This window comes from Lotus japonicus, chromosome 5 (assembly GCF_012489685.1).
Source record: "Lotus japonicus ecotype B-129 chromosome 5, LjGifu_v1.2".
NCBI classification, from domain to species: Eukaryota; Viridiplantae; Streptophyta; class Magnoliopsida; order Fabales; family Fabaceae; genus Lotus; species Lotus japonicus.
This window is the reverse complement of record NC_080045.1, coordinates 60,848,923-60,874,689: the sequence shown is the minus strand read 5'-3', so window position 1 is coordinate 60,874,689 and position 25,767 is coordinate 60,848,923. Positions and strand designations below refer to the sequence as shown.

Sequence of the window (25,767 nt, the reverse complement as noted above, 5' to 3'; positions counted from 1 at the left end):
CCATGCCAACAATTTTTTGTGGGTTATGTTTTGCTTCTTCCACAACCATCTGTCATTTCTGTTCCATTATTTCTTTCTCATTGTTTCTCTGTTTTAACCCTGCAAACACTTCTCATATTTGTGAAGATATTTTGCACTGTGCTAGAGACTGTCCACATTCTAAGTAGTTCTGGCTTAGATTTATTTTTGGGGGGGGGGAGCTTTAAGTTGGCCAAATTTTAGATCTGATGATTTCTAGGATTGGGTGAAAACCCAAGTTAGAGGAGGATCTCACTCAGTCTTATTTGTGGCAACTTGGTGGGGTTTGTGGAAATGGAGGAGTAATGGCATTTTTAGGAAGATTCTTGGACACAAAAGGTTGTCAAGAATTGGATTAGTAATGAATTTACTGATTAAAAGTGATTCTTTGGTAAAGGAAGAAGTCATCCAAATGGTATACCTTATAAACAAGGTTGAAAAGCACACTGCATTGTGTCAAAATCAATGTAAATGGTAGTTTTGATCCTACTAGGAGGAGCATGGGTTTTGAGGCATCAATCCGTGATGATCATGTCAAGTGGGTTTGTGGGCTCAGGAATTCATTTTGGCACGGGAACCCTTTGTTAGCTGACTTGCAGTTAAATTTGGTTTGTAGTTATGGGATTTGACTATTCTCAAGGGAATTTGGGAGACAGTTTGCCAAGATTTATTTTCAATCCTTGAAGCAAATAGATTCAGCATTCATCCTGATTTCGTGACAGACTTATTGAAGGTTAAAGGGATATTAGACTGATCATGGGATGTCCAGGTGGTTCATGTGCATGGAGAGGATAATGAACCAGCAGATTTCTTAGCTAAAGGTCTTAGGCTACAGTGTAGTTTTTCTATTTTGGGTAATTCTTATAGGAGGCTAGAGACTTTTCTCCTGAAGGTTTCTTTGCTGTCTCAGTTTTGTTATTTCTGTTTTGAATAAATTGATTGAATGATATTTTTGGAGTCTTACCTAACACTTTGTTACTTCTGTTTTGACTACTTTTTCAGCACTCTTGGAGAAGTTGTTCTCCCAATCTTAAATGGTAAATTTACTGAAACTATTAAAAATGAAATTTTAGTTTCCTGTGTGTCACCTTTAGATGGAACGGGACATCTAAGTACATGCTTGATATGAAGTAGTGTGTTTCTTTGAGATCTTAAGCTGTTATATTTGATATCATTTGACCTTAAACATGGATTCTACATTTTCTGCCTTTTCCTTCTTTATTTTGCAGGAACAATATTGAATTACGCTTTGCAATAATAGTCTTTTCGAAATTGAGCTTATAATTATATTTTGTAGCTCTATATAGGCCAGTATTTGCACCTACGCCAAAATGATGAAATGGATAAACTTGCCCTTCTTGCAGAACTTTGTAAAAATCGTTTGCAACAGTATTGTCAATGGAAACTTGAATTTTATCACTATGAAAAAATACAAAATATTTATAAGGAGATTGAGAAGGTTGTAAACACGGTTTTGATAAGAAAAAATTAGAAAAATATAATAGAGTGTCGAAACAACATTTGCATTAAGTAGAGTCATCATATGGGACAATTGAGATCTTTCTCAAGTTTGATGCCTTTGATATTTTCACACAAAGAAGATATTGGATTAGTGTTTTTTGGAAAACCAAGTTTCAAAGAACGTTGGAGAAAGTAGAGAAAATAAACACATGAAAGAAAACTTGCTGAATAATTACCCTAGCTAAATGATATTTATAATCTTAAAGTTTGACTTTCTATGTGTGTCTAAAATAGAGACTTGAACTTTAATGAAAAAATACCAACTTAATATATCTTCTCCAATTCGTTTTCAAAAATAATAAACTGAACCAACATTTCATACGTTAAATATTGATAAAAATTTAACATTTGACATTTTTTTAATTTTTTTATATTTAATACCAAAGCTATTAAGACATTATTGTTTTGATGCCTTTTGATCTAAAACATAACCATTCAAATTCAAATAAGACTCCATAGGTGTGACATTGATTAAGGTTTTTTTTTGTTCCACCGTAAAAAAAATCATGGATCTTCTCAATAAGAAAAAGAGTTGAACTACTAAAAATTACTATATGAAATGGAAGGAGGAGTTAAATATAGTGCACAATTTCTGCAGCCCATTATTTGGAACTTGTAGGTCCATCAATACTGCTAATCACAATTCACAAGCACATTTTAGTAGTTTCTATGTTTAGCAAGTCTCCTGAAAGTTCTAAGAGAAAACCATCACATATCATATATGACAGTCACAGATTATTTTCAGGAACACCAAGTATTGTAATTGAAATTAGAACTTTCAAAATATCAATTATATTATACAACCAGACCTTAAACAAACCTACAGGCTACAGCTGATCACAAGTTCACAACTTGGACTGATTCAGCTCTAGAACAAATGAAGAGTATCGCACAACATAAAAGAATAAAGTATACAACAATAGATTTAAAGCATCCCTCCAATGCCAAGCAACAAGATATTCAAACATTTGTAAGAAACTATCAATGAACCAGTGCAATATAAGGAGCCTATAGCAGTCTACCACGAGTAAATATTCATGGTTTTGATGCAATTTCTTTAAAAGACAAAAAAACTGATCAACAAAAAATTTGAAGCCTAGGTAATGTTGTAATAACTCTTTAGCCATGTGATTTTTGCTTTTTCAATACTTCTGCAAGAACTGCTTAGGCTATGTTTGGATACTCGCTAGCGCCATTGTTAACTCAATCGATATCCAAACACATACTTACATTTGCAGCATTTACCTATCTCTATCTGCCATCATTGGTCATTAGCTGGTAAAACACATCACTACTACTTATGTCTGGACAACCATTATCATAATCTCTTCCTGTTCTGCTGTTAGTAGAAGGATTCTCAGAAAAACTTGTAGTTGTCTCATCCACTGCTTCATTGTTGCTGCTATCAGCATGTCGCTCCCTTCATTGTCCACTTTCTTGGAGCTGAAGTGCATGTTCCAAATTCCACAAGACCTCACCCATAGTTGGCCTGTCAACACTATATTCAGCCAAACATTTCTCTGCTGTTTCGCCAAATTTCTTTAACGAGCTCGGCTTGACCTGTCCAACAAGACGCGGATCGATAATATGCTCCAGCATGCCCTTCTTCAGCCATTAAAGTGCCCATTCTGCTAAACTCACCTGTTCCCTGGTGAGTTGCGGATCAACAGCAGGTCTGCCACATAGTACCTCAAAAAGCACAACCCCGAACGAATAAACATCTGATTTATCTGTAAGCTGCTGCCTCCGGTAGTACTCGGGATCAAGATAACTGAAACTGCATTTCACACCGGTACTCACATGTGTTTCATTGATGCACGGCCCAGATCTTGAAAGACCGAAGTCAGCAACCTTGGCAACATAATCTTCATCCAACAATATGTTGGTTGATTTAATGTCGCGGTGGATGATTCCCTGAGCAAAACCAGTGTGAAGATAATGGAGTCCTCTAGCGGCACCAATGCATATCTCTAGATGCTGCTTCCAAGAAAGAGGTGGCAGTTTTGCTGAGCCATATAGTTGCTTTTTCAGTGAACCTTTTTCAACATACTCATAGACAAGTATCATTTCTGAATTTTCTTCACAAAAATTTCTATTTCAGTGTGGAATTCTGAAAGGCCTTGTCTGGATCCAGGCATGCCTCTCTTGACAGCAGCCTTTACATTGTCTTTGAGCACTCCCTTGTAGACCATACCGAACCCACCCGACCCTATAATCAAACTTCCATCAAAATCGTTTATTGCTAATTGTATTTCTGAAAAAGGGAACTTCAAGCCAAAATGTCCATGAGAACTATGGTCAGATGTTCTACTAAGTGAACTCCCTCCAAACATTCGCAGAGGCGTCCATCCAACACTTTCCACTGACCTTTGTTTCGGTTTCTTCTTCTTGCATTTGTAAGCAAGTAGAAAAGCAGATACAACAAAGTGATGCAAGCTGCCACAACATTACGAACACAAGACACAACATCAATCAACATAAATCAGTATGGCAGCACAGCTTAAGGTTATATCCCACCAATTAAACCATGTTCAGGTCCTGCTACACAGCCACACTTTGCATAGGCCTTCCAACCTCTTGTCCTTCTCCTCTTGCAATGAATGAATACATGGAATAGTGTTCATTCTCCATTCCAATAGTGAGCTGCAGAATCCATCCAATTTTACTCCGGCCCAGTTCCAAGACCGAAGCTGGATCAACTTCAGAATCTGTACCTTATTGTGTCGAACGTGCCATTTTTAAACACAACAGCATTTCTCACCAGCCACAATGTCTAAATACATGCTAACCAAATAGCTATTTCACCCTTCCTCTGAACTTTGTTTCTGTCATGCCAGAGGAACTGCAGAAGATGGTTGCGGGCTACACCTGGAAGCCCAGCCATTGGTTATATGCACGCCAAACATCCATGAATACTGGGCAGGAAAACAGTAGTGTGAGCTTGTTTCCTCGGCCAGATTGCAAAAGGGACAAAGGGCTTCCTCTAGACTTTGAATGGCACGCTACTTCCTTAAGTTTCCTTGTTTTGGATTTGAATGTAGGATCTGGCTCGCCATCATTATGTCCTAGCAAAAAAGAGTAAAAAGAGTTAACGGTATCAATATCATGGCTTGGCAGCCATGTCCATATGTACGGAGATCCTTCTTGTAATCGGACTATATTGATATCAGACGACAGCTCTTGCAGTCAGACGTTCACCCTTCCCAAAACGTTTCTCCACCTAAAGCTCCAATGCCATACACCTTAGACCCACTTCCCCATCTCCTTGTGGCATATTTCTGCTGAGATAAGTTGAAGAGCTATTAGGATTGCTTGGAAACGGATTGTTTGCCGTTGTACCAAGCTTGGCGTAGACAATGGCTATGTTGGGCATGTCATTTCAGCTAGCTTATAGCTTATTTTACTAGCTTAAAGCTTATTTGACTAGCTTAAAAGCTCTTCAAAAGTGTTTGGTGAATGAGCTTATTTCAGTAGCTTAAAGCTTTAAGCTATAAACTATCAGGTAGTTTATAGCTTAAAGCTTATAGCTTATTAAATTTATTATCATTTTTATCCTTATTATTTTATTAAAATTCCACCATTACCCTTATATATTTATAAAAACACTATACTTATTTTCTCCTCACACTTACGTATGTAGTTCCCGCCACCATTCCCGCCACACCGCTGTGCACCACAAGAATTAAAAATATTATATTAATAAAAATAAGTAAAAATTAATATTATATTTTTAAGATGATAAATAACTTGAGTTAATAAAAATATTTAAAGTGATAATAATTTTAATAATAATATCATATAGGTATTAATGTGAAAATAAAGTAATGTTAAATATAAAAATAATTATACAAGTATGTCCTTTTACGTCATTTTACTATTTCAGCTTGTTTAACAGCTAGTTTTACCAAACACTTTTGTTTCAATCACGTAGCTTTTCAGCTTTCAGCTATCAGCTTTCAGCTAGCTTATCAGCTTTTAGCTATCAGTTAACTTATAAGCTTTCAGCTAGCTTTTCAGCTTTCAGCTAGCTTATCAGCTAAACATGTCAAACATAGCCAATAATTATATGTTATTTGTTTAGTAAAATTGCAGAGACATTTCAGTTTTTTAATTTGTCTTTTGTTCGCCGCTCTGGCAATTCTGTTGGCCAAGAACTCCTCTTCCTACCCCAATATGGTGTGGATTGAAGAGGTGCCGCCGGAGGTTGTTTCTTTTGTTCAGACTGATGTATTAACCTCTTTGGCTCCTTGATTTTTAATATTATGACCACTTTAAAAAAAAAGATGACCAATCCATTAACCTAACTACACACTCAACATTCTAAATGAGATTTTGCTAGATAACAACTTTTTCCAATCCAAAAATATAAATAACTACAGATAATGGGTGAACCCGGACAATGCACGAGTGTTTTTCTTTTTAAAAAGATGTTTTAATTAGTATATAGAGATTAAATATTTCTGCTTAAAAAATGTAATCAACACAAACTTTATTAATTCTATGAATTTCATTAAATGGTGAGTTCCAATTTGTGGGAATCACAAAAGTTCCAACCAATACAAAAAAGTTTAGGTGTGTATTGATAACATTTTTCTATTAAACTTAAATTGAATATAATTATGATATATATTTAAAATTTGAGGAGGGCTCCATTTACCTCGGGAGTAACTCTTAAAACTTACTCCTAATCTCCACCCTTCATTTTATAAACAACTAACGTTCTTGATTAAACCCCTAATTATATATCACGTGACTACCTCGTTGCAGAAAATCCTTTTTACTCCGCTTCGTCTCTCTACCGATGCATTTTTCTGGGCATCAGTCAATTGAATCATTGTAGCACTTCAACGAGAATTTACTTCAATATTAAATTTGCGGCAGAGTAAAACAGAGTCTGTTGTTAGATGAGAAGAATAAGTTGGCACATTGGCACGTGGGGTAATTAGGGATTTAATCAGGATTGTTAATTGTTTATAGAATGAAGGGTGGAGATTAGGAGTAAGTTTTAAGAGTTACTCGCGGAGTAAATGGAGCCCTCCTCTTAACATTTTGATATAATATATTATATTTTTATGTTATAAATTATATGGATATGATGAACCCACGAGTTAAAATTTCTGAATCCGTCCGGGTTAAAAGCAACTTAGACAATCAAATCTAGCTGGCACACCTATCTCGCATGCCCTACAGGGGTCAAGCATCCTACTTAATTTTTAGCAAGGGGTCAGGAACTCACTAGCACTACTCCAAATCATGCAGCACTAATCATGCACAAAATATAATGGGGGAATATCGAGCAAATGCAAACCAATGCCCTACCCGTGGGTAAAACTGTTTAATCAGCACATTTGTCACATTAAAATATTTGGGGTTCACAACCCCAGTTGAAGCCTTGCATTACTCGTGCCTGTTTCCTTAACCAAAATGCTTGGCAGGAAACAAAAGGGCACATAACTCGCAAAAATAACGTGCCTCATTGAAAAAATTTATACAACAATTTTGTATGAATGTATCACGGAAACCAAAAGTGTAATTAATTTTTTTGGCACATCAACAAATACTCCCGTAAAAACTTGCAATCCCTCAGTGGACAAGTGCAAATTAGAACCCTTATTTGCCTCCATGTATACCACATAATTGTACAGAATTCAGACCTGGACAGTTTCCCTTTTTTACTCTGTTAGCCCGAGCTTCCCAGCTGACAGAGCAAGAGTTTCTTCGAAAAGTCACTTGGCCTCTCCACAATATACAACGCCCTCCATTGGAATCTTTGCATCAGCTTTATTGGTCTCCATGGCGAATCCAACCGCATCCTCAAAAAGTGTACCAAACCAAACATTTCACTGAAACATAGCTTTTCTGATATGAATGAATACTCCCACATGTCAAACCTCCTCAATCCTCATTGTATCTGGAAAAGTTTCTTCAATGCCACGAGCAATCTCCATTCCTCATTACTCAGTTCATCCTATATCAATCAATGGTGTAAGCTTTCAAGCGACAGTTCAATTAAAACCTTAAAAAGTTAAATACACGTTGCTGCTGAGGCATGCATACCAGTAATAACTTACCCGGTAATTAGTTTTGAGTATATCAATTGATCTCCGTGAAATATGGCTCACAAGTTCATCATTAATTTCAAAATGCCTCCCAAACATCTTCTGTTGCTCCTCAGAATTGCTGCCGACAATCTATAAACCAAATTGGAACTTATCAGTAAGACTAAATATTGTTATCCCTCTTATCCTACCTCTATCTCAATAGGAAACAACTGCTACGCCAATTTTATGTTTGCATTTCACGCCAAGGAGCATTTCTCATTAATCTAAATTTGATCACATGTAAAAAACAGTTTAAATGGATAGTGACATTTCTGAGTTCTACAATAAAAGTTCATGCAACTCAAAGGTATAAGCTTTTCCTTTTGTTAAGCACAAGGGACCTAGGTTTTCCAACCATATCTCGAATTCCATTCTTTAGGGCACAACTTTGTCAGTTTAGAGAAGTTCATTAAGAAGTATTTCATTCTCGAATTACATACCTTAATGGCTACTCTCTGCCCCTTCTTCGCATAATCGACAGGTTTATGGTTATTCTCAATGGAGGCAAGGCGACCAATATCAATGAACTCTTTGGAAGGAATACAAATTGGAGTCCCAACCTGTCAAGAAAACAATATTAGAAGCAGATTTAAAGAAACTAAATTATATTTGCCCATTGCACACCGCAGACTTCACAGCATGATCTGAAAATAATTTACACCATAACCCAAAAAATAAGGAAGATCTATGGTCAGAAAACAATGGCAAAAATAACGAGTCACTGACCAGCCTGAAAATAACAATACACAAGAAATATAAAAAACAATGGCAAAATAGTGAGATATTAAATGAATGTAGAGTGATGAGATAATGATGGTGGTAAACATGGACAGAACATCAAAGTCGGTAAAGCTATCTTAAGCAGTGAAAAAAAGGCCAGATTTTTTACAAATTCAAAGGGTGCTTATTGGATAGAATACAGAAGTAGGAATCATTCTGGCAAAAAAAAAATCTCTAGCACTATTCATATGAAATATAAAAGAATGAGATGATAAATTAGGTAGCTTGATGATGAGGGTCGAGCACAAAATTCCTGCAGTTCTACATTCAGTTCTTTATCAGTTTAAATGACAACCTCCACTGGTTTTCCAAATATGCCACGGCAAAAGAGATACAAATCTAATAGTAGAAGATCTTCCTCAAACTTAAAGACTCCATCTAAAAAACAATTATTTAATTTGGAAACATAGCTCAGCTTAAAATTCAAGTGTTTAAAGTCTGTAAAGTGTTTGATTTGGGCACAGACTAGACTGATAGTTTGATTAGCTGGAAAATGAGGATGAACAATTGAGCGGCATACAAAAGTTCATCTTTTCACTACTTATTGCTCGGTAGTGTGAAAATTCACTTTCATCTCACATTTTGTACTAAAAAGGGGGACCAAAATTATAGGAGAGTAAATAAGTTGCACTCAACTTTCAATTTTCCGCCATTTTTGACATGCCAATCCAGTGCATTATCATTTCATTCCAAGATTTTCACCTCCCAATTTCCAACCTAGCCTAAACTTGTCCAAGGGGCAGAGAAATATAACTACTTATTGCTTCATCATATATACTAATACAGATGCAAAAACAAAAAAAAGCTGTTGAATTAACTTCAAGCAAAAGCACTTTGTTTTTAGGAAACTGTTATTCATCTAGATATTGCAACCATATAGGGAAAAAAATCCATGGCCATAAAATAATACCTTTGCAATGCCTTCAAGGACATCAACTCCCAAAACAATGGGATCCTTCTTGTTGAAAACGCAATTCGGTAAGATTTTCAAAACACATGGGAAGACTGCCTCATCTGCAGATTCTATCTTTTTCTCCTCCTTAATTTTGTCAATATACTCTTTAAACTGATCAAACAGATGATAAATGATATCCGCAATAAAAATTTTGACCCCCAATTCCTCTGCAAGATCCTTAGCCTCTGGAGTGACTTTGACGTCAAATGCCAATATAGCAGCATACTCCCGTTTCTTTGCAAGCATTACGCTGGCTTTCATTACATCCTTTTTGTGTACAGGGCCTATACTAATAGTACTAACAGGAATACTCACTTCTGGAGTTTTCAAAAACTCCAGTAAAGCTTCCAATGAGCCAAGGGTAGATGCTTGTACACAAACACCCTCACCACTCTTGTCAGTCCTGTTTGTTACTGACTTCATATCTTCCACAGCAGCCGCTTTAATATCTTCCAAATCATCGTCAGGTTTCACCACATATAAACTAGTGCCAGCAATAGCATGTTCAAGCCCCTGAAATATAACACAATAATACCAAATCTCTGATTATCTACACATTCATAAACATAAGAATGAAGAAAGTCATCATTGAATAAAAACTGGTATAAGGACTATCAATATAACCATGTAGTACCTGGGCAGTGATCTTTATACCCATCGCAGCTTTGATTTCTTTGTGATGGATATATGTCCCCTGAAATTAGGCACCATTACTTAGAAAACATACAAAGTCATTCAATCACTCTGCCAGGATGGAATTCATTTTCAAGAATGTATTACAGCAAACATAATTGACGCTGATATACATGGATTAGGAGTTCAGTTCTTCGAGTTCAAAAAATATAAATGGTCTCATCTATGGAACTAATTATCCAGGATCCCTCCACCAAGAGGGTGTCTGCTGTCCCCACAATTGACATAATTCCTATGATTGAAAGACCTCTCCCGACAGCTGGATTCATGTTTGGATAACAAAGTAAAGGAAGAACAAACTAATTTGTAGGAACACTTCTGAGTTCTAGCTTATGTAAGTCTCAAAAATATCTTGCGACACAAGTAAGGGAATATAGTAATTAAAATGAAAATAAGTGATTAATTCATTCGTATAATAGCATGCTCTTCCAGAGCCTGAAGTGATTGTCAGAGTTAAAGACCATAGTTAACAAGCAAGTTTAATCAAACAAAAACACACTAATTGTTAAACTTGTACCAGTTTGAGCTAAATTCACCTAATGTCAAATGCAAATCTGGGAGAGCTTGCGAGCCTGGGTTTACGTAGTTTTAGCCTCAAAGTGCAGAGATATGATTGATTTAAATTATGACAACTATAAGTGCTTCTGACTAAGTATAGTGTAATTTTTTTAACTTCATTACTTGTGTTTGCTTTGTCAGGGAATCAATCAAAAAAAAAATTCATGGATACAAATACTTAAATACACTACTAAATTATTTTTGGGTACTAGGATGTTTCTTTTGAACAATACTTTTGAAGAATGTTAACTCTCACTAGTATACAAGTCAAGATTGTTAGTTGAATTCACCCAAATACAACAATGAGTGTCTCTGATGTTCTTCAGGTTTCATAATAGAAATAGGTTTCAAGAATTAGAGCCCTCCAACAGAGAATGCATTTCTTCTTGAGGGTTTGATCTGATCTTATAAGGTTTACGTTAACAATCATCATTCAAATTTTGTTGCATGGTATAAAAAGAAAAAATTTCAAATAGCAAGTAGCTTCGCACAGCTCCTTCAGGTAAGGCATAAAAAACAGAATCTTATAATCCTTTCAGTAGCTTCGCACAGTTTAGTATCAATGGCACTCATTGAAATTTTTAACATGATTTTTACCTTCTGAAACATGACTTTTGTTAGTTTGTATCAAATCAATATAAAAATCAACTCAGAACAGGGAAGTCAATAGCACGCTATAGCGCAGCAGCCCGTAGTGGCCCCTGGCCTCTTCTAGTTGTTGCATAGAGGTGCAGTTGATGAAACTTATATTTAAATTTTCAGGTTTCTAGGCAGTTTAGTTTAAAGTATTAGAGGCCTAAACTTCTAGGTTACTTTGACTTCTGTTGGTACTTGTGTGTTCTTCTGTTAAATACACCTTGGACATTTTATTGTCAACTATAAGTGTCAAGACTTCAGAGTATTTTGAGCATTTATATATGCATAGAGGTAAATTATATAAACTGTATAAAAATATTAGCATACAGCCATCCTGCTATGCGCTATAGCATTTTTTGGGTCATCAGCTATCCGGGATTGACAACACTGACTCAGACAAAAAAAGTCTCTCATTCACATGAATACTCAAATTATGTACCAAAGTGATTCTCCTATGAAGCAACAAAGATGATAACAATAAATTAATACAATACAGAAAAAATAACCATACCTTAATACGGAGTTCCTTCATTGGATGAGGTGTCAATAAAGCTCGAATTGTGGTAACAATTGGTTCCCCCTATAATATAGTTTTTATTAGTCATAAGCAAAAGTCAGTAGTAACAGATGATGCAAATAGAGTTTAAGACACTTGCCTGCATTCCGCAGACAACAATTTGATCTCCTTCATGAAGAACACCATTAACTAAGACAACATCAATAGTAGTTCCATGGCCTTCAACAACCTTGACCTCCAGAACAGTACACTGGTGGACACAATCAAACAACAATCCAGTTAATCACCACATAGCATTCAACCTGCTTTTGATATTAAGCGAGAAAGTAGCTGACCTGCACTTCATCACTATATGTAAGCTTCTCAACCATTGTTTTTTGCGTCCACTGAACCAATAGTAATAACATATCTGGGATACCTTCACCACTGAAATATCAAATACTAAAATATCAATATGAAAAAAATCCACACGAGAAGTATTACGATTAAACAAAGGTCCTGGGCAACAATAAAAGAGATGGTTTTTCAATAAGGCAAAGATTTGACTTTCTAGTCAAGCCAGTATCAAAGAAAAATGGAGATGTGTCCCCAAAATTCATGCCCCCACCCTTTCTTCATCCTCTACTCCCACCAAATCACTACATTTTAGATAATTTCAAGGAGAGGGTCAGACATGTTGAACCTATTATGGAATATCCCCAAAAAGTTGAAATTCTGAAACACACTGAAATGTTCAAAACATAAAAGATGCTACCTAATAGCAAACAGACAGCAACTTGTTTGAAACCAACAAAATATTTGACTGAAAATTTAGGCACATCTAAAATGAAAAAAAAGTATTGTCTATATCATTGCTAGTGATATCAGAAATTACATATACCTTCTCATACCCATAATCCTATATGCTATTTACCCCAAAACTAATACGGTTTCCATGTTTCAGACATCACTGCCTCTTAGTAATACCACATTCGGATTGTTAGGGGGGGTTTGGGAACAAGGTCTCAAAAGCATAACCCATCCGTAAAGGTTGTTCTGAATGACAAAGGAAACACCATCATTGATCATACCAGAATAACTTGATTTCACAACAGCTCACCACAAAAAAAAAATGGTGAAGGCCCTAACTGTGGCCTCAAAAAGCAGCTACTGTATCACTTCAAACCCAAACTTTTTTTTCGCATGTGAGGGGGAGTGGCACAGAGATATAGATAAAAGGCTACCACAGTTACCTTATTGCACTAGTAGGCACAATGTTGAATACTTCTCCCATTTCTTTGTTTCTATAATACAACTCAGTATTTAGCCCTTGTTCCTTGAATTGAGTAATAATCTAGCAATAAAACAGAAGAAAAATTATGGTGCGACACAAAAAAAAAACTGACTAGTACAACTAACCAAAAAAACATCTTTTATTACCTGAGTGAGCCTCATATTGAATTCATTTTGAACATCCTTAGACTGCAGCCTCATTGCTTTACCAATTGGAGCATTGCGACATGTTTTCCACCCATAAAGTCTGTCAACCTAAAATGTTGCAACAACAATCAAGACCAGAGCATAACCCATAAATATATTATGGAAGCAACATAAAAATGTTAGACATTACTCACCTTATTCAAGGCAACAATGAATTCTGTGTTCCTCATTTTTAATAGATTGAGTGATTCTATTGTTTGTGGCTCTAAGCCATGCATAATGTCAACAACCAAAATTGCAATGTCACATAGCCCTGAACCGCGAGACCTTAAGTTAGTAAACGATTCGTGCCCTGGGGTATCAATAACCAGTAGACCAGGAACTTTCAGCGTGGCATCAGCTTTAAGTTCTTTTGTTCTATCACGAATGTTCTCAGCAGGAAAGTATGTTGCACCAATCTGTTGTGTGATACCGCCAGCCTCACCCTCTTGAACATTAGTACCTCGAATACAATCCAGCAGCTTGGTCTTACCGGTGTCCACATGCCCCATGATACAGCAAATTGGGGAGCGGAGGTTCTCATCATTCAGTTTAGGAGGCACATCAGACTTAGGTGGTTGCTTACTATTTTTGTCCACACCACTAACTGGCTTTTTATCTTCAATTTCTTTATTAGTAGCACCTGCTGTGCGGGAAGAAGACCAAAGATACAATAATCAAATTAGGAGGAAAGTAGTTAACAACTAAAAGATTAAACTAGGGAAACAAAAGTTATTCCAAAATCCTTCCATTAAACCTCAGAGAATTGTTATTAAAAGAATATCAGAACAACCTCAACACCAGAGTAGGTAGTTTGGCGGTTACAATGTCTAAACTATAGGTTCTGGTCTCTCTACTATACAACTGAATAGATTCCTACACTCTTTCCTTCTAACCACAGCTATATGTTGACATACAATCTGTCTTTCCCCTAACAAACTCTTTAACTACTTCTTCAACTAACTCTATCTCTACAGTTACTTCATATGGGCTTCACCAGCCCTGGGCCCACAAGCCTTTCTTCTAACATAGACTCTTTCTATTAGGGGTCTGCTATCAAGCACACATAAAAGTTTGGTCAAGATGCTACAGGGAGATCTACGTTGCAGTTTGCCCCAATCCCTGAAGGATAAAAGCATAACGGTTGCTTATCTAAAAAGAAAGGGAAAAATACAACTACAGCGTGTTATCGCCCTAAGACCAGGAAAAAAAAAAGCATCAGCCTGCAAGACTTCAGGGTTCTGACACCAATTCCTGCAATCAGTTGAATCTCACAGTAATTTACTAGTGCATGGCAGCAGGTGACTATCAATATGACAAGAAAATTGACCACATGCTATGAAGTTCTTGATCCAAAATCCAAAGTAGCATCAGGACTTATGTCTGACACCAAAATAAGTTCAGAGATATAATTTTTATGCTAGACATTATAAGAGTACCAAAGTAATTACAGCATTCTGCCATACTAGAGACTTGGACTGCTATAGCACAAGCTTCTTATCCTTAATCATAACAGAAATTTCAAGTATAATCCTATCCGGAAAAATAATCAATAAAATGCAAATCTCACCAGCACTGGTAGCAGGTAAAGCTTGTTTACTCTCCTTTTTGACAATTGGTTCAGGCTCTGAGTCTTCCTCTTCATCATCAAATGCGCCTCTTGCATTCAGATTAACATCATCCCAGCTTTTTGCATCCCATTCATCCTCTACATCATCATCATCTTCAACTACATCCTCTTCAACAACTTCAGGAAGTTCAACTTTGTCCTCCACCTGCACTGACTCCACTTCTTCAACCTTTTTTGGTTCCTCAGAATCCACATCAGTGGTAGTCTCCTTTGCTTCAAAACTTTCAGTTGTCTGAATAGTAGCTGCACCATTCTGATTACGATTGGATGGTTTTGACTTCTTCGTCTGATATATGGGTTTTTTGGCTGGAGCACCCGCGTCCCCGGTAGGAAGAGTTGCAACCCCAGTACTGAGAATTTGCCTCCTCATTGCCTCCAGACGGCGTTGTTCTTCTTTCTGCTTACCAGTTAACAGTTTACCCTCTTGCTTCTTTTTCAGGAGTTTCTCCTTTTCCCTTTCCTTCTTTCTGCGTCTAGCTTCTTCAGCCTGTCTCTCAAGTTCCTCTTGCCTGCGTCGCTCCTCTTCTTCTTTCCTTAACTTCTCCTCCTCTTCTCTTTTCTTCCTTTCTTCAGCTTCTTTTCTCCGAGCCAGTGCTTCCTGCATCTCCCTAACATGCTTTGGCAATTTCTTGTCAGCTGCTTTAGTCTTAGACTCATTCTTCTTTGATTCAACAACCTCAGCTTTAACTTCTACAGTTTCATTTGCTGGTGCACTTCCAGCTGCTGCTGCAGCTGCCTTCTTCTCCTTTTCCTTTTCCTTCTTCTTTTTCTTCTTTTTTGCCGCAGCCGACTCTACAGTCTCCTCTCCTCCCCCCTTTTCCCCTGAAGCATCAGCAGCAGAACCTACTTCAGGAGTAGGCTGAACTTTATCATCCTGCGGTGGAGGAACAGCAGGTTTTGCTATAGGAGGAGCCTCACCAAGTTCTGCAAGAATCTTGTCTAGATCGTCCTCCTCTTGAGCAGTCCTTCCACTCTTCTTCTTATTCTTCTTCTTATTCTTGGAAGTTTCAGAGACCTCTTCACTCTTGTTAACGGAGTTGTTGTCAGCATCAGTATTACCTATTCCAACACTGGGTTGCTCAGGCTTAACAAACTCAATACTTTCACTCACAAACCCAATTCCATCACTCACTTTGGCAGCAGCACTGCTGCTTTTCTTTTTGGAAGACTTCTTTTTACCCGAAAATGCAACTAAAGAAACATCTTCCTCGTCCTCATCATCACCGCCTTTAGCTGACTCGGGTACAGAAATATTATCCTCATCAGGAACAGCAGTACTCAGTGAACTAAAATCCTTCTTCAAAGACTTCGATGACTTCTTTTTCTTACCTGAGAAAGTGATTGGTCCTATATCTTCATCATCATCTTCTTCCTTATCATCCTTAGCCTCATCTACATCATCAAAACTCGCAGCTGAAAATAAAGCACCACCCTTCTTGCTTCCTTTGGAGGACTTCTTCTTCCCCGTGAAAGCAATAACTGGTTCATCCACATCATCATTCCCATCCCTCCCATCGTCCACAGAATTATCCATCACATCACCATCATTATCATCATCAAAAGCGGCGGCATTGAACAAACTACCACCGCCTTTCTTCGAACCCTTTGATGGCTTCTTCTTACCAGCAAAACTAACAACCGGTTCCTCCTCCTCCTGCTCCTCCCCACCATCATTCTCATCATCAATAGCATCGAAAGCCGAAGCAGTAAACAAACTAGCTCCACCTTTCTTCGAACCCCCCTTTGATGGCTTCTTCTTACCAGCAAAACTAACCACCTGTTCATCCTCCTCGTCCTCACCCGTCAACTCCGATTTCTCTTCATCATCATCCTCATCCTCCCCATCACCAAGCAAACCAAAACTGGACGCAGAGAACACACTACCCCCACCACCCTTTTTCGACTTCCCTTTCTTCTTCCCACCAAACACAACTTCAGGCACATCATCTTCATCTCCATCATCATCATTATTTGCTTGTGCAGCTTTAGCGTTACCTTTCTTACCCTTCTTCTTCCCAGCCGCGGCGGCGGGCTTCTCGTCTGCCGGCGGCGGCTGCTCCTCAGAGAGCTCGTTTCCGATGGCGTATTCATCATCGTCGATGAGGACAGCCTTCTTCTTCGATTTTCCACCGCCCTGCTGCGGCGGATTCTCTTCGTCTCGAACTGTCGGCTTCTTCCTCCCCATTCCTCCTCAGACGAATCGAGAAATTTGGGAATTCCTGCAGCGAATGAAGAAGAATCAGATCGATTCGCAGAGTGAGGAGAAAATGGATTTGGCGAATGAGAAACACAATCTATGAAACCAGAAAAGAGAATCGAGAATTGCGATTACCGAGAAGAAAACGATGGTTCGGCGCGGCGGTGATGGAAGAGGCAGAGACGCTGAAGAAGAAGAACAACAACACTAGCAGCTGAAGCTTGTTCAAGTTCTATATGCTGAATGCTTTCTAGGGTTGAATGTTTTTTTGTTTGTTGGATTTGGATTTAGCTGAGGAATTTTTTATTGGGACCTAATCAATTATTTATTTAGATTTTAATTTTAATATGTGCTTATATTTTAATTGGATTTAATATCTATGGACGCTTTGGTATCCAATTGATTTCGGTCACATTAAAAAATTAATATTTCTTTAAATTTAAATAAAATGATAATATGATCTTAGTGGCATATAGCGATTTGATGTCGATATAAAATTAGATTAATGGTGTATAAAAACATTTATTATGAAGGATGAGAGTGCGTGTTCAATTAATATTTTATTTTATTACTCTTAGACATACCCGTAAAGATAGTGTATTACTCTTACATAACCGAAGTGAAAGGACTTCATAGTGTGGCTATGTGCAATGATCGAAATTGAGGTAAAAGGTGCATTTTCATCCTGTTTTTTCTTCCATTAATGGAAAAAAAGTTCCGGTGTTTTCTTCCTTTCCCAACACCCTTTTGCATCCCCTAACCAAGTCATCTATCTACATAGGGTTTAGGTTTTATTGACAGTTGTCGTTACCGTGGAATGTCGTGTTTTTGGAAAAGCGTGGTGACAAGCTTGCCAAAGGAGGTGGGGGAGCAGAGGTCGGACCGGAAGTAGAACTAGAGGAGTACGTGGGGCAAAATGGGGAAGGAAAAGGGTTTCTTTGAGAACAATGTCAGAGCTCCGACAGTGGCGTGGAGGGAGAATCAAAGAGGGTCAAATGAAGGAGGTGGGACGGCAAGGAAGAGGGAGGTGTAGTGGGAAAGTTATGGAAGATGATAACGGATTATACACAATATAAAAGAAGGCTCCAACAATTGCAACTTTTTAGGGACCATGCAATCTCGTTCAATAAAATAAAGGCACTATTTCACTACACATTATATCGATCACTTTTAGTCTTCTTTCTTTTTTTCATTTTTTTAATTTCATACTGGACTCCATATACACCTTACAAAAGTGATCCATAAGTTAAAATTATGGGTTAATGGTCAAGTTATTCCCTGAGTTTGTAAGCGAGTTTGATTTTAGTCCCTCCGAGGAAAATTGACGTTTAGTGACAGTCAAAAACCGCTTGTAATTGTAAAAATAACCGCCTCTAAACGTCATTTTTCCTCAGAGAGACTAAAATCAAACTCACTTACAAACAAATGGACTAATTTGACCATTAACCCTAAAATTATTTACACTCAAATATTTTTATTTTTGTAATTCCAATTCAACACTTCTGCTTATTATTTTAATATCTTTAAGTATAACTTATATCCAATGCTATAGATTAAAATTTCAATAGCTAAACATAATCCACTATCATAATTAAAATTAAATAATTATATTTTTTTGAACAAATTAAATAATTATCGCAACTTATTCTGATCCTTTTCTTTAAATAATATCCTATTTTTTCTCATATTTTTAATTTAATTTGTTTGATTTATTTTTTCTATAGAACGAGGGTGAATGGATTAGCATGAACCAGATTTCAACATGTGAAGTGACACTCATCAATTAGGTAAAATACCTTAATCAAACAACTATTAAATAAGTTCATCATATGAGAGTTCATGTCAGAAAGTTTATGACACAAGTTAACTTTTGAAGTTAATTGAAAAACTAATGAACTTTCAAGTAAATCATAAAATATTTTTATAATCTTCAATCAAATACCCTTTTCAGAAGTAAATCACCAAATTTATCTCTACCATTTTCCACCTCCCCCAAGCTCGTCCCTAAAATATGCTTTTGTGAGGCATAATAAAACATAAAAAGAAAATACATAACTAAACTTGAATCATTGTTTTTTATTTAGTCCTGGCGAAATTTAATTTACCAGACTCATACTAAATTTGCTGGTGGAAGTTTGACATACAGTTATGTGAAGACTTCATGGAACACTGATGAAGCCACCACTTGTGCGATTCCCTTGCTTCATAATCAATTCAGACATTGACCAATCTTCCAGAAACTCAGGGATTCTAACAGAGCAAGAAATCTAACTTCTCCATTCAGAAACATTCTTCCACCAAAATCAATCCTGCCTTCAAAGACATTAATCTAAAAAGGACCAAATTAACAATTTCCTCGACCATAATAACAATCTTAAATATATTCTAGAAGAGAATTTAAAAAAGCAGCAATTAAAAAGGATAGCTGCATTTTTCAATTGTCTGTGGACTGTAAGAACATAGGGAAGGCATGCCCAAAATAAGTGGTAACCAAAGACCAACTGGGATGGTGGTCCATGACAACTTGAACCAAGTCCTAGACCTAGAAAGAAAGCAAAATCATGCATTCCATAAACTAGAGCAATTTTTAAAGAGAAAACAAGTAATAACCAATGAAAATTCACAATTACATTTTGGAATTGAAGTACATGATATTTTAACAGAACATTGTAAGAAGTAACAGGTTCAAACCATCTAAAGGTCAAATACATGCCTCAAGAAAATAGACAGATTTATTTTAAAACACAAGTTTCATTTGGAACATAAACTTTTAGCATGTTTGGATCAACTTCTTTTTCATTAAAATCAATTATGAAACCAAAAAGCCACCCTTAGAAGCTTCTCCCCATAACTGATTATGGCTTTAGAATCAATTGTAAAAGGATTTTCAGACATGCCCTTCATTTCCTAATCACCGCTTTAAACCAAGACATCTTTCCATATAAAATCAACTGAAATCTTAAAAGAGACCAAGGGATGGCAGTTGCAGTTTACAATTCTTATAACTAGAAATGGTACCCGTGCGTTGCACGGGTTTATTAATAATATTTTTAAAATTATATATGATTATCATAATTTTAATAAATATAAATATTATGGGCCTCTGGCACTCCAAATTATAAAAAATATATACAAATATTAAAACATATTTAATTATAAAATATAATAAATTAAATAATAATGGATGTGAGACATTTGATTGAATAAAATTAGAGTTATTTAGATCTAAATAATTACTAATACTCAAATTTAATAATTGATATTTAAAAAAAAAACTTTATTGAAACGCAATAAAAATGAGAACAACCTTCTCACTTAGATAATGACATTGGATCACAACAGACCGATATCTGTTGTTCCTTACCACCCTTGGTTTGATAAAAAATTGTTTACAATGTTTCTCTCACGCAATACATGCACCACACTAACACATTGAATTATAGGCATCAGATGATCTATATGATTAAATACATGTTCCAATTTCCATGAGCTCCTATCTCCCCTAGACACTCACCCAACCACTAAGGATGAATCACTTTCAATCACCACATTTGAAAAATTAAATTGCTAAATAAATTAAACAACAAAGCGTGTAACACTACTTGAACATTCGTCAAAAGCCCACAACATTTCAGGTCCTTTTGCAAACTAACCTAACACCCCCTCCTTGATCCATAAAACCCCACCAATACCACTCACCACTGAGTTTCCTTTCAACTCCTTATCCACATTAAACTTCAAAACAGTGGCTGGCGGTCGCTCCTGATACATTGTTTGTGACATCTTTTGTTTTTGTGGCCATTCAATACGCTCAAAGCCTCTAGCAAATTGTTCCAAATCATATGGACAATCATTCTACTTCCCTTTGACTCACCAAAACGTACAAACCAAGCAATAGTTTCATATATGTTCAATAGATCCAGCTTTGTTATTAAACACTGCATGCATTTCTCTCTAGTAATAGATATTAAATCATTAGCGCTTAAGTAGTCTTAATTATTTTTCGTTTAAAAATATAGAAAATTATTATGTGAGTTAGAAATATATTAAATCAAGTAATAAGTTTTTAATATCATAAATAAATTATAATAACGTATTTTTTTACACTTTATATCCACAATAAATTAATTTTAACTTTTAACATCATAATAAAAAATGTTTTTATTAGAGTAAAAAATTATTTGTTAAATTTAAATTAATTCAAATTTGGTCATAATTGTTTTAATCTGTTATTCATTCTCAAGTCATTTCTACTTATATATAATAGATCAAAAATTATATTTAAAGAATTTTTTCAACGAATGCACACATATTATAGTTAATGATAAATACTTATAGAGAGCACCACTTTTTATTTAAAGACTACTTTTTCTTAATTATTTTTTAATAAATATTAATTTATTATAATTAATTTTAACTCAATATTTTTTGTATATTCAAATATTACTTAGTTTTATTTTAACTTTCTCCCCTTCAATTTATGATTGATAATTAATATTCTAACTTTTTTAACTAATACTGAATAAACTGTTCTTTTATAAGTAACTTAAATTTATAATTAACACTTAATACAATTGATACGAACGTGGGTTTTTTATTATTTAATGTATTTTTTATTTTTACTATTTAATATATAGTACTCCCATATGATTTAGTGTAGTTTTTTTACAATTCATTATTTTTTTCCTGAAATAAATATATAGTAAATGAGTAATGTAAAAAAAATTCAAAATTTAGTTTATAATTTTATTTGTATTTAGCATGGGTAGCTAAATAGGCTCTAGTTAATTTATTTCAGTTTTCAATCTTTATATTTAATGTATTTAATAAAAAAAATTATTACATATAATTTATAATTCAAAGGTTACATTATACTGATTCACAGGTTGTATGGGATGGGGTGGCATCTTTCGCGATTCACAGGGCCAGTGGTTGCTTGGATTTCATGGGTACCAAGATGGTGGAAATGCTCTGCAGGCTGAGGCTTCTGCTCTGGAACATGGGCTGAAAGTGGCGTGGGGAAAAGGCTACAGAAATGTTATTTGTAGTGTGGATTGCAGAGACCTTCTTCTGGCTCTACAGGATGAGGATCGTTGCCAATTTATGCCATCTTTGAGGACCATTCAACAGCTCTTGCAAAGGAGTTGGAGGGTTACTTTGGATAATATTCCTAGAGATTGTAATGAACCGGCGGATTGGTTGGCAAAGAGAGGAGCAGCTTCTCCTTTGAATCCTTGGTGCGTGATAGAGGCTCCCCCTTGGGACTTAGAGACCCTAATTTTGAGGGATCGTTTGAGCTCGGTGTAGTGGTTTCTTTGTTGTTAGTTTTCCGATGGAACGAAAAATACTGACATGTGTAAAGTCAAAAAAACAAAAAGCTTGACATATTTCAAAAGTTACATCATATTGAAAGTTGAATAGAAATTTAATTTATTTAACTTCTTTATTTAATGCCCTTAATACATATAGCTCAAGTGAGCTTATATATATATATATATATATATATAGATATAAATTTTTAAACTATTTTTTCTAAATTATCTATTAGTAAGTATTATTTTCTTATTGAATTTAATTTTTAATATTTGTGAAATACAAAAGTCAAGTAAATTTTAAGTTTATGAATGTTGTTATTTAATATAGGTAGTTGAATAGTTTTTAATTATATATATATATATATATATATTTTTAGTTTTTAATATATTTAATGTTTTATGTTATTTTTTAATGTATTTAATATAAATGTATGGGAGCTTTATGATTTAATGCATTTAATACATGCAAAACCTCAAGTCTCCTTTACATATATATATATAGATTAACACAGGAAATAATTCAAGTAAAGAATTAATCTTTCCATTAAGTTCATCAATGGGTCATTGCTAATAATATGCAGGTCGTTGTTGTGTCGTCTTTTAAAGGTATTAGATTAGATAACGAGCCATATCAAGTGCCATTCACTTGATAAATGTATCATGGCCTTAAACATAAAAGGCAATATTAAAACACAGGTACCTTGAATTGCTTCAATTAATCCGCTCCTGGCGTCTCCAAACCTCAAACAGAGACATCAGAACAAATCGAGGGCTTAAAGCACCAGGAGAATAAAAGTCTCCAGATTAATCTGCCTGACTAACACTTTCATTAGACGAGCCTCATTCATTTTTTAGGAATGCTGTATGTATGGAATCATCTTTTCAAAACAAGGGCAGTGCAGTTTGATATCTAGATTATGTAAATCAAATCAACTTTGATACCTCCCAGACCCAACTTTCTCTCCAATCTCCATCCTATTTTCACCCACTTTATCTTCTGATCATATCTCTCACTTGTATTCCTTCTTCTCACAAGGTGGAGGTGGATTTAAGTGGTGAATAGATTGTTTTCCAAATCAAATACACAATCTAAACACCTATGCAAAACTTCATGAATCATCATCATCAAAGAGAGCTTTATAAAACCGTTTTCTCTCTTCCGGGTCAAGCAACCCTCTCACGCGACTATTTTCGTCATCATCATCATCAGAATTTTCACGGCTTCTCCTCCTTCCACCCTTCGTTTCATCCGCTCTAGCAAAGGGAACACCTTTCGTCCTCCTCTTTTCCAGATTGCGGATGCGCCGCCTTTGATTATACTCATGAAGTCCCTCCTGCATCAGTTCCCCAAATTTCTCCTTCACAACCACCAAAGGATCCTTCTCCACGAGTTGCGACCCGACATAAGCCTCTCTAAGCAGAACAGTGTAAATCTTATACTTATTGGAAACATAGAATATCCCAGGGTGCTTGAGCAACAACACATTCAACCTATCAGGCAAAAGAAACTCCCTCCTAAAATGACCAAGCTTCACAATTGAGCACTTCTTCCAAAGAGTCAATGACAACAACTCATGCACCAAACCCACATTCCTCTTCTCCATCTCCTTCGAACCCTCCACCAAGCCTCTCGGATCCGAGTAAGGCGAAACATAAGGAACCGATTCGAATTTGTGAAACCTCTCCCACGATTTCACCCAGCTCAAAGGCAACAAACACGAAAATCCCAGCTCCGCGCCATCGCCATTCTTCCGCGCCAAACCCTCAACCGCGGAAACCGCGAAATCAGGGTCCCAATGCAACAACTCAACCTCCATGGAACTCCTCCTCCCACTCTCACTCACAATTCGGAACAAATCAGGATACTTCGGCACGATCCTAATCAAGTAATCATCCGGGAACCCGAAATTACGCTTGAATTCATTGATTTTGAGAACATTGAGCCTCTTGTTGAAAGACATCATCAAGAGCTTGGCCAATCGGCGAACGAAAACCGGTTCGAGGGAGTCCTTGAGGGACAATTCCTCGTCGACGAGGCTCATCATGCGTTTGGTGAGGCGGCAACGGCGTTGGTGGACGTCGAAGCAGCAAGGGTACTTGGAAACCCAGTTGAGGGCTTTGCCTTGAAGATCGAGGGTTTTGAACTTCTTCTGGAGGGCTTCAATGGGGATCTCGTTGTTAGGGTAGCGGAGGATGATGTTCTTGATCTGGTTGTTCACCACCCACCGCCGGTTGCGTGAGAGTGCCGTTTCCAGGTCTGGGTCCTTCTTTGATGACCACAGGCAGAACGTGCGGCGGAGCCATTGTCCTTGTGGTGATGCAGTGGGGTGGAGATGATGGTGAATTCGTCTGGTGAAGGTGATCATTGAGGTGAAGAGGAGTTTGAGGTGATGAAATCAGGAACCACATTGGGGTTCATGGGGCATAAAACACTACCAAACCCAAAACCCTAACAATTGGAAGAAATCTATTTTTTTTTTTTATGGATGAAAGTTGAGTTGAATTCGATTCCGGTTACCAATACGAACTACTACATGCTCCCGAGATCTTATATCGCTTATAGATGTACATACAAGATCACTCACCAACACAATCTTCATGCGGCAAGGAAGATCACTCACCAACACAATCTTCATGCGGCAAGGAAGATCAAACACACGACATTTTGGAAGAAAGTGCTCTATCCTTACCAATTGAGTCAATATGTGTTGGTTAGAATACATCTATTAACACTACTAGTCTAGAATGTTACCCATGATTAATTTGCATAACATAAATTTTATTCTCAAAATATTAATTTAAGTACCAACTAGAGATTAATCAAAAAGGGCACGTGGTTCATTCTCTTCAAGGTTTTGAGTTTGAGTCTTGCCCATATGAGAAAATCCTCTGTAAGAAGAGCTAGCATCACTAGGATGTGGTTTTTTTCGACTCAAATATGATAGCCTCTCATGAAGAATACTTGTCTTAGGCTAAAAATATTAATTTAAGATGCGTTTGTGTAAATTATTTAATTAAACACCTATGAAAATAAACGTTTATCATATAAATGTCTATTCACAAGTAAATTTGATAAGATAAAATAAAAAATAATTTAGATGTTAGTAGAAGTGCATATGTATAAGTTAATTTTGAAAAACTTATGAAAGTAAGTTTAAAATAACTTATAATTAACTTTGAAGACTAGCTAACATGGGTTGGCACAACTATTTGTGTTCCTGACATTATTTATTATAATTCGAACTATTATTATTTCCAATTAAAACCTAAATTTGATAATTATTTATAATTACTCGACCAATTATTAATTACATTTCTAACTAATCACCATCTTTTTTTTTTGTATATCGGAATGATAAATTGCACCCGTCAGGAATTGATTCCTCGA

At 36.1% G+C, this 25,767-nt stretch overlaps 4 protein-coding genes across 5 annotated transcripts; 1 reads left to right on the top strand and 3 right to left on the bottom strand.

Moving 5' to 3' along the window:
• Window positions 1–2,434: 2,434 nt before the first annotated feature.
• On the bottom strand, window positions 2,435–3,858 carry LOC130720179 (probable receptor-like protein kinase At5g24010). Its single transcript, XM_057570802.1, is given in 2 exon segments — window positions 2,435–3,632; window positions 3,635–3,858. Coding segments are annotated over 2 exon segments (576 nt in total). The 5' UTR covers window positions 3,732–3,858; the 3' UTR covers window positions 2,435–3,153.
• Window positions 3,859–6,840: 2,982 nt separating this feature from the next.
• On the bottom strand, window positions 6,841–17,353 carry LOC130718285 (eukaryotic translation initiation factor 5B-like). 2 transcript variants are annotated; one of them, XM_057568834.1, is made up of 13 exons: window positions 17,200–17,353; window positions 14,808–17,086; window positions 13,393–13,883; window positions 13,199–13,306; window positions 13,012–13,112; window positions 12,115–12,205; window positions 11,919–12,029; window positions 11,774–11,842; window positions 10,010–10,069; window positions 9,331–9,888; window positions 8,081–8,200; window positions 7,611–7,730; window positions 6,841–7,507 (listed from the first exon to the last, which is right to left on the bottom strand). In XM_057568834.1, exons 2-13 carry the CDS (start codon window positions 17,050–17,052, stop codon window positions 7,442–7,444), a joined length of 4,140 nt encoding a protein of 1,379 aa, XP_057424817.1. In that variant the 5' UTR covers window positions 17,053–17,086; window positions 17,200–17,353; the 3' UTR covers window positions 6,841–7,441. The 2 variants fall into 2 exon arrangements, with proteins under 2 accessions (XP_057424817.1, XP_057424818.1); XM_057568835.1 differs by having other exon boundaries at window positions 13,393–13,880.
• A 1,591-nt stretch (window positions 17,354–18,944) lies between these two features.
• Window positions 18,945–24,964, bottom strand: LOC130720849 (protein WHAT'S THIS FACTOR 1 homolog, chloroplastic). The gene is made up of 2 exons (XM_057571554.1): window positions 23,080–24,964; window positions 18,945–19,393 (listed from the first exon to the last, which is right to left on the bottom strand). The coding sequence occupies exon 1, from the start codon at window positions 24,743–24,745 to the stop codon at window positions 23,489–23,491; it is 1,257 nt and encodes a 418-aa protein (XP_057427537.1). The 5' UTR covers window positions 24,746–24,964; the 3' UTR covers window positions 18,945–19,393; window positions 23,080–23,488.
• Window positions 21,826–22,371, top strand: LOC130719925 (uncharacterized). The gene is made up of 2 exons (XM_057570519.1): window positions 21,826–21,829; window positions 21,950–22,371. The coding sequence occupies exons 1-2, from the start codon at window positions 21,826–21,828 to the stop codon at window positions 22,369–22,371; spliced, it is 426 nt and encodes a 141-aa protein (XP_057426502.1).
• Window positions 24,965–25,767: the final 803 nt, after the last annotated feature.

Bases quoted from the DNA above. Each gene is read 5' to 3' on its own strand.
- LOC130718285 (XM_057568834.1), bottom strand. From the start codon at position 17,052: ATGGGGAGGAAGAAGCCGACAGTTCGAGACGAAGAGAATCCGCCGCAG. The intron at 13,113-13,198 runs GTAATAAAAGAT...TTTTATTGCTAG, and splicing joins TCAATATGAGGCTCACTCAG to ATTATTACTCAATTCAAGGA. The intron at 12,030-12,114 runs GTCAGCTACTTT...TGTGTCCACCAG, and splicing joins CATATAGTGATGAAGTGCAG to TGTACTGTTCTGGAGGTCAA.
- LOC130720849 (XM_057571554.1), bottom strand. From the start codon at position 24,745: ATGATCACCTTCACCAGACGAATTCACCATCATCTCCACCCCACTGCA.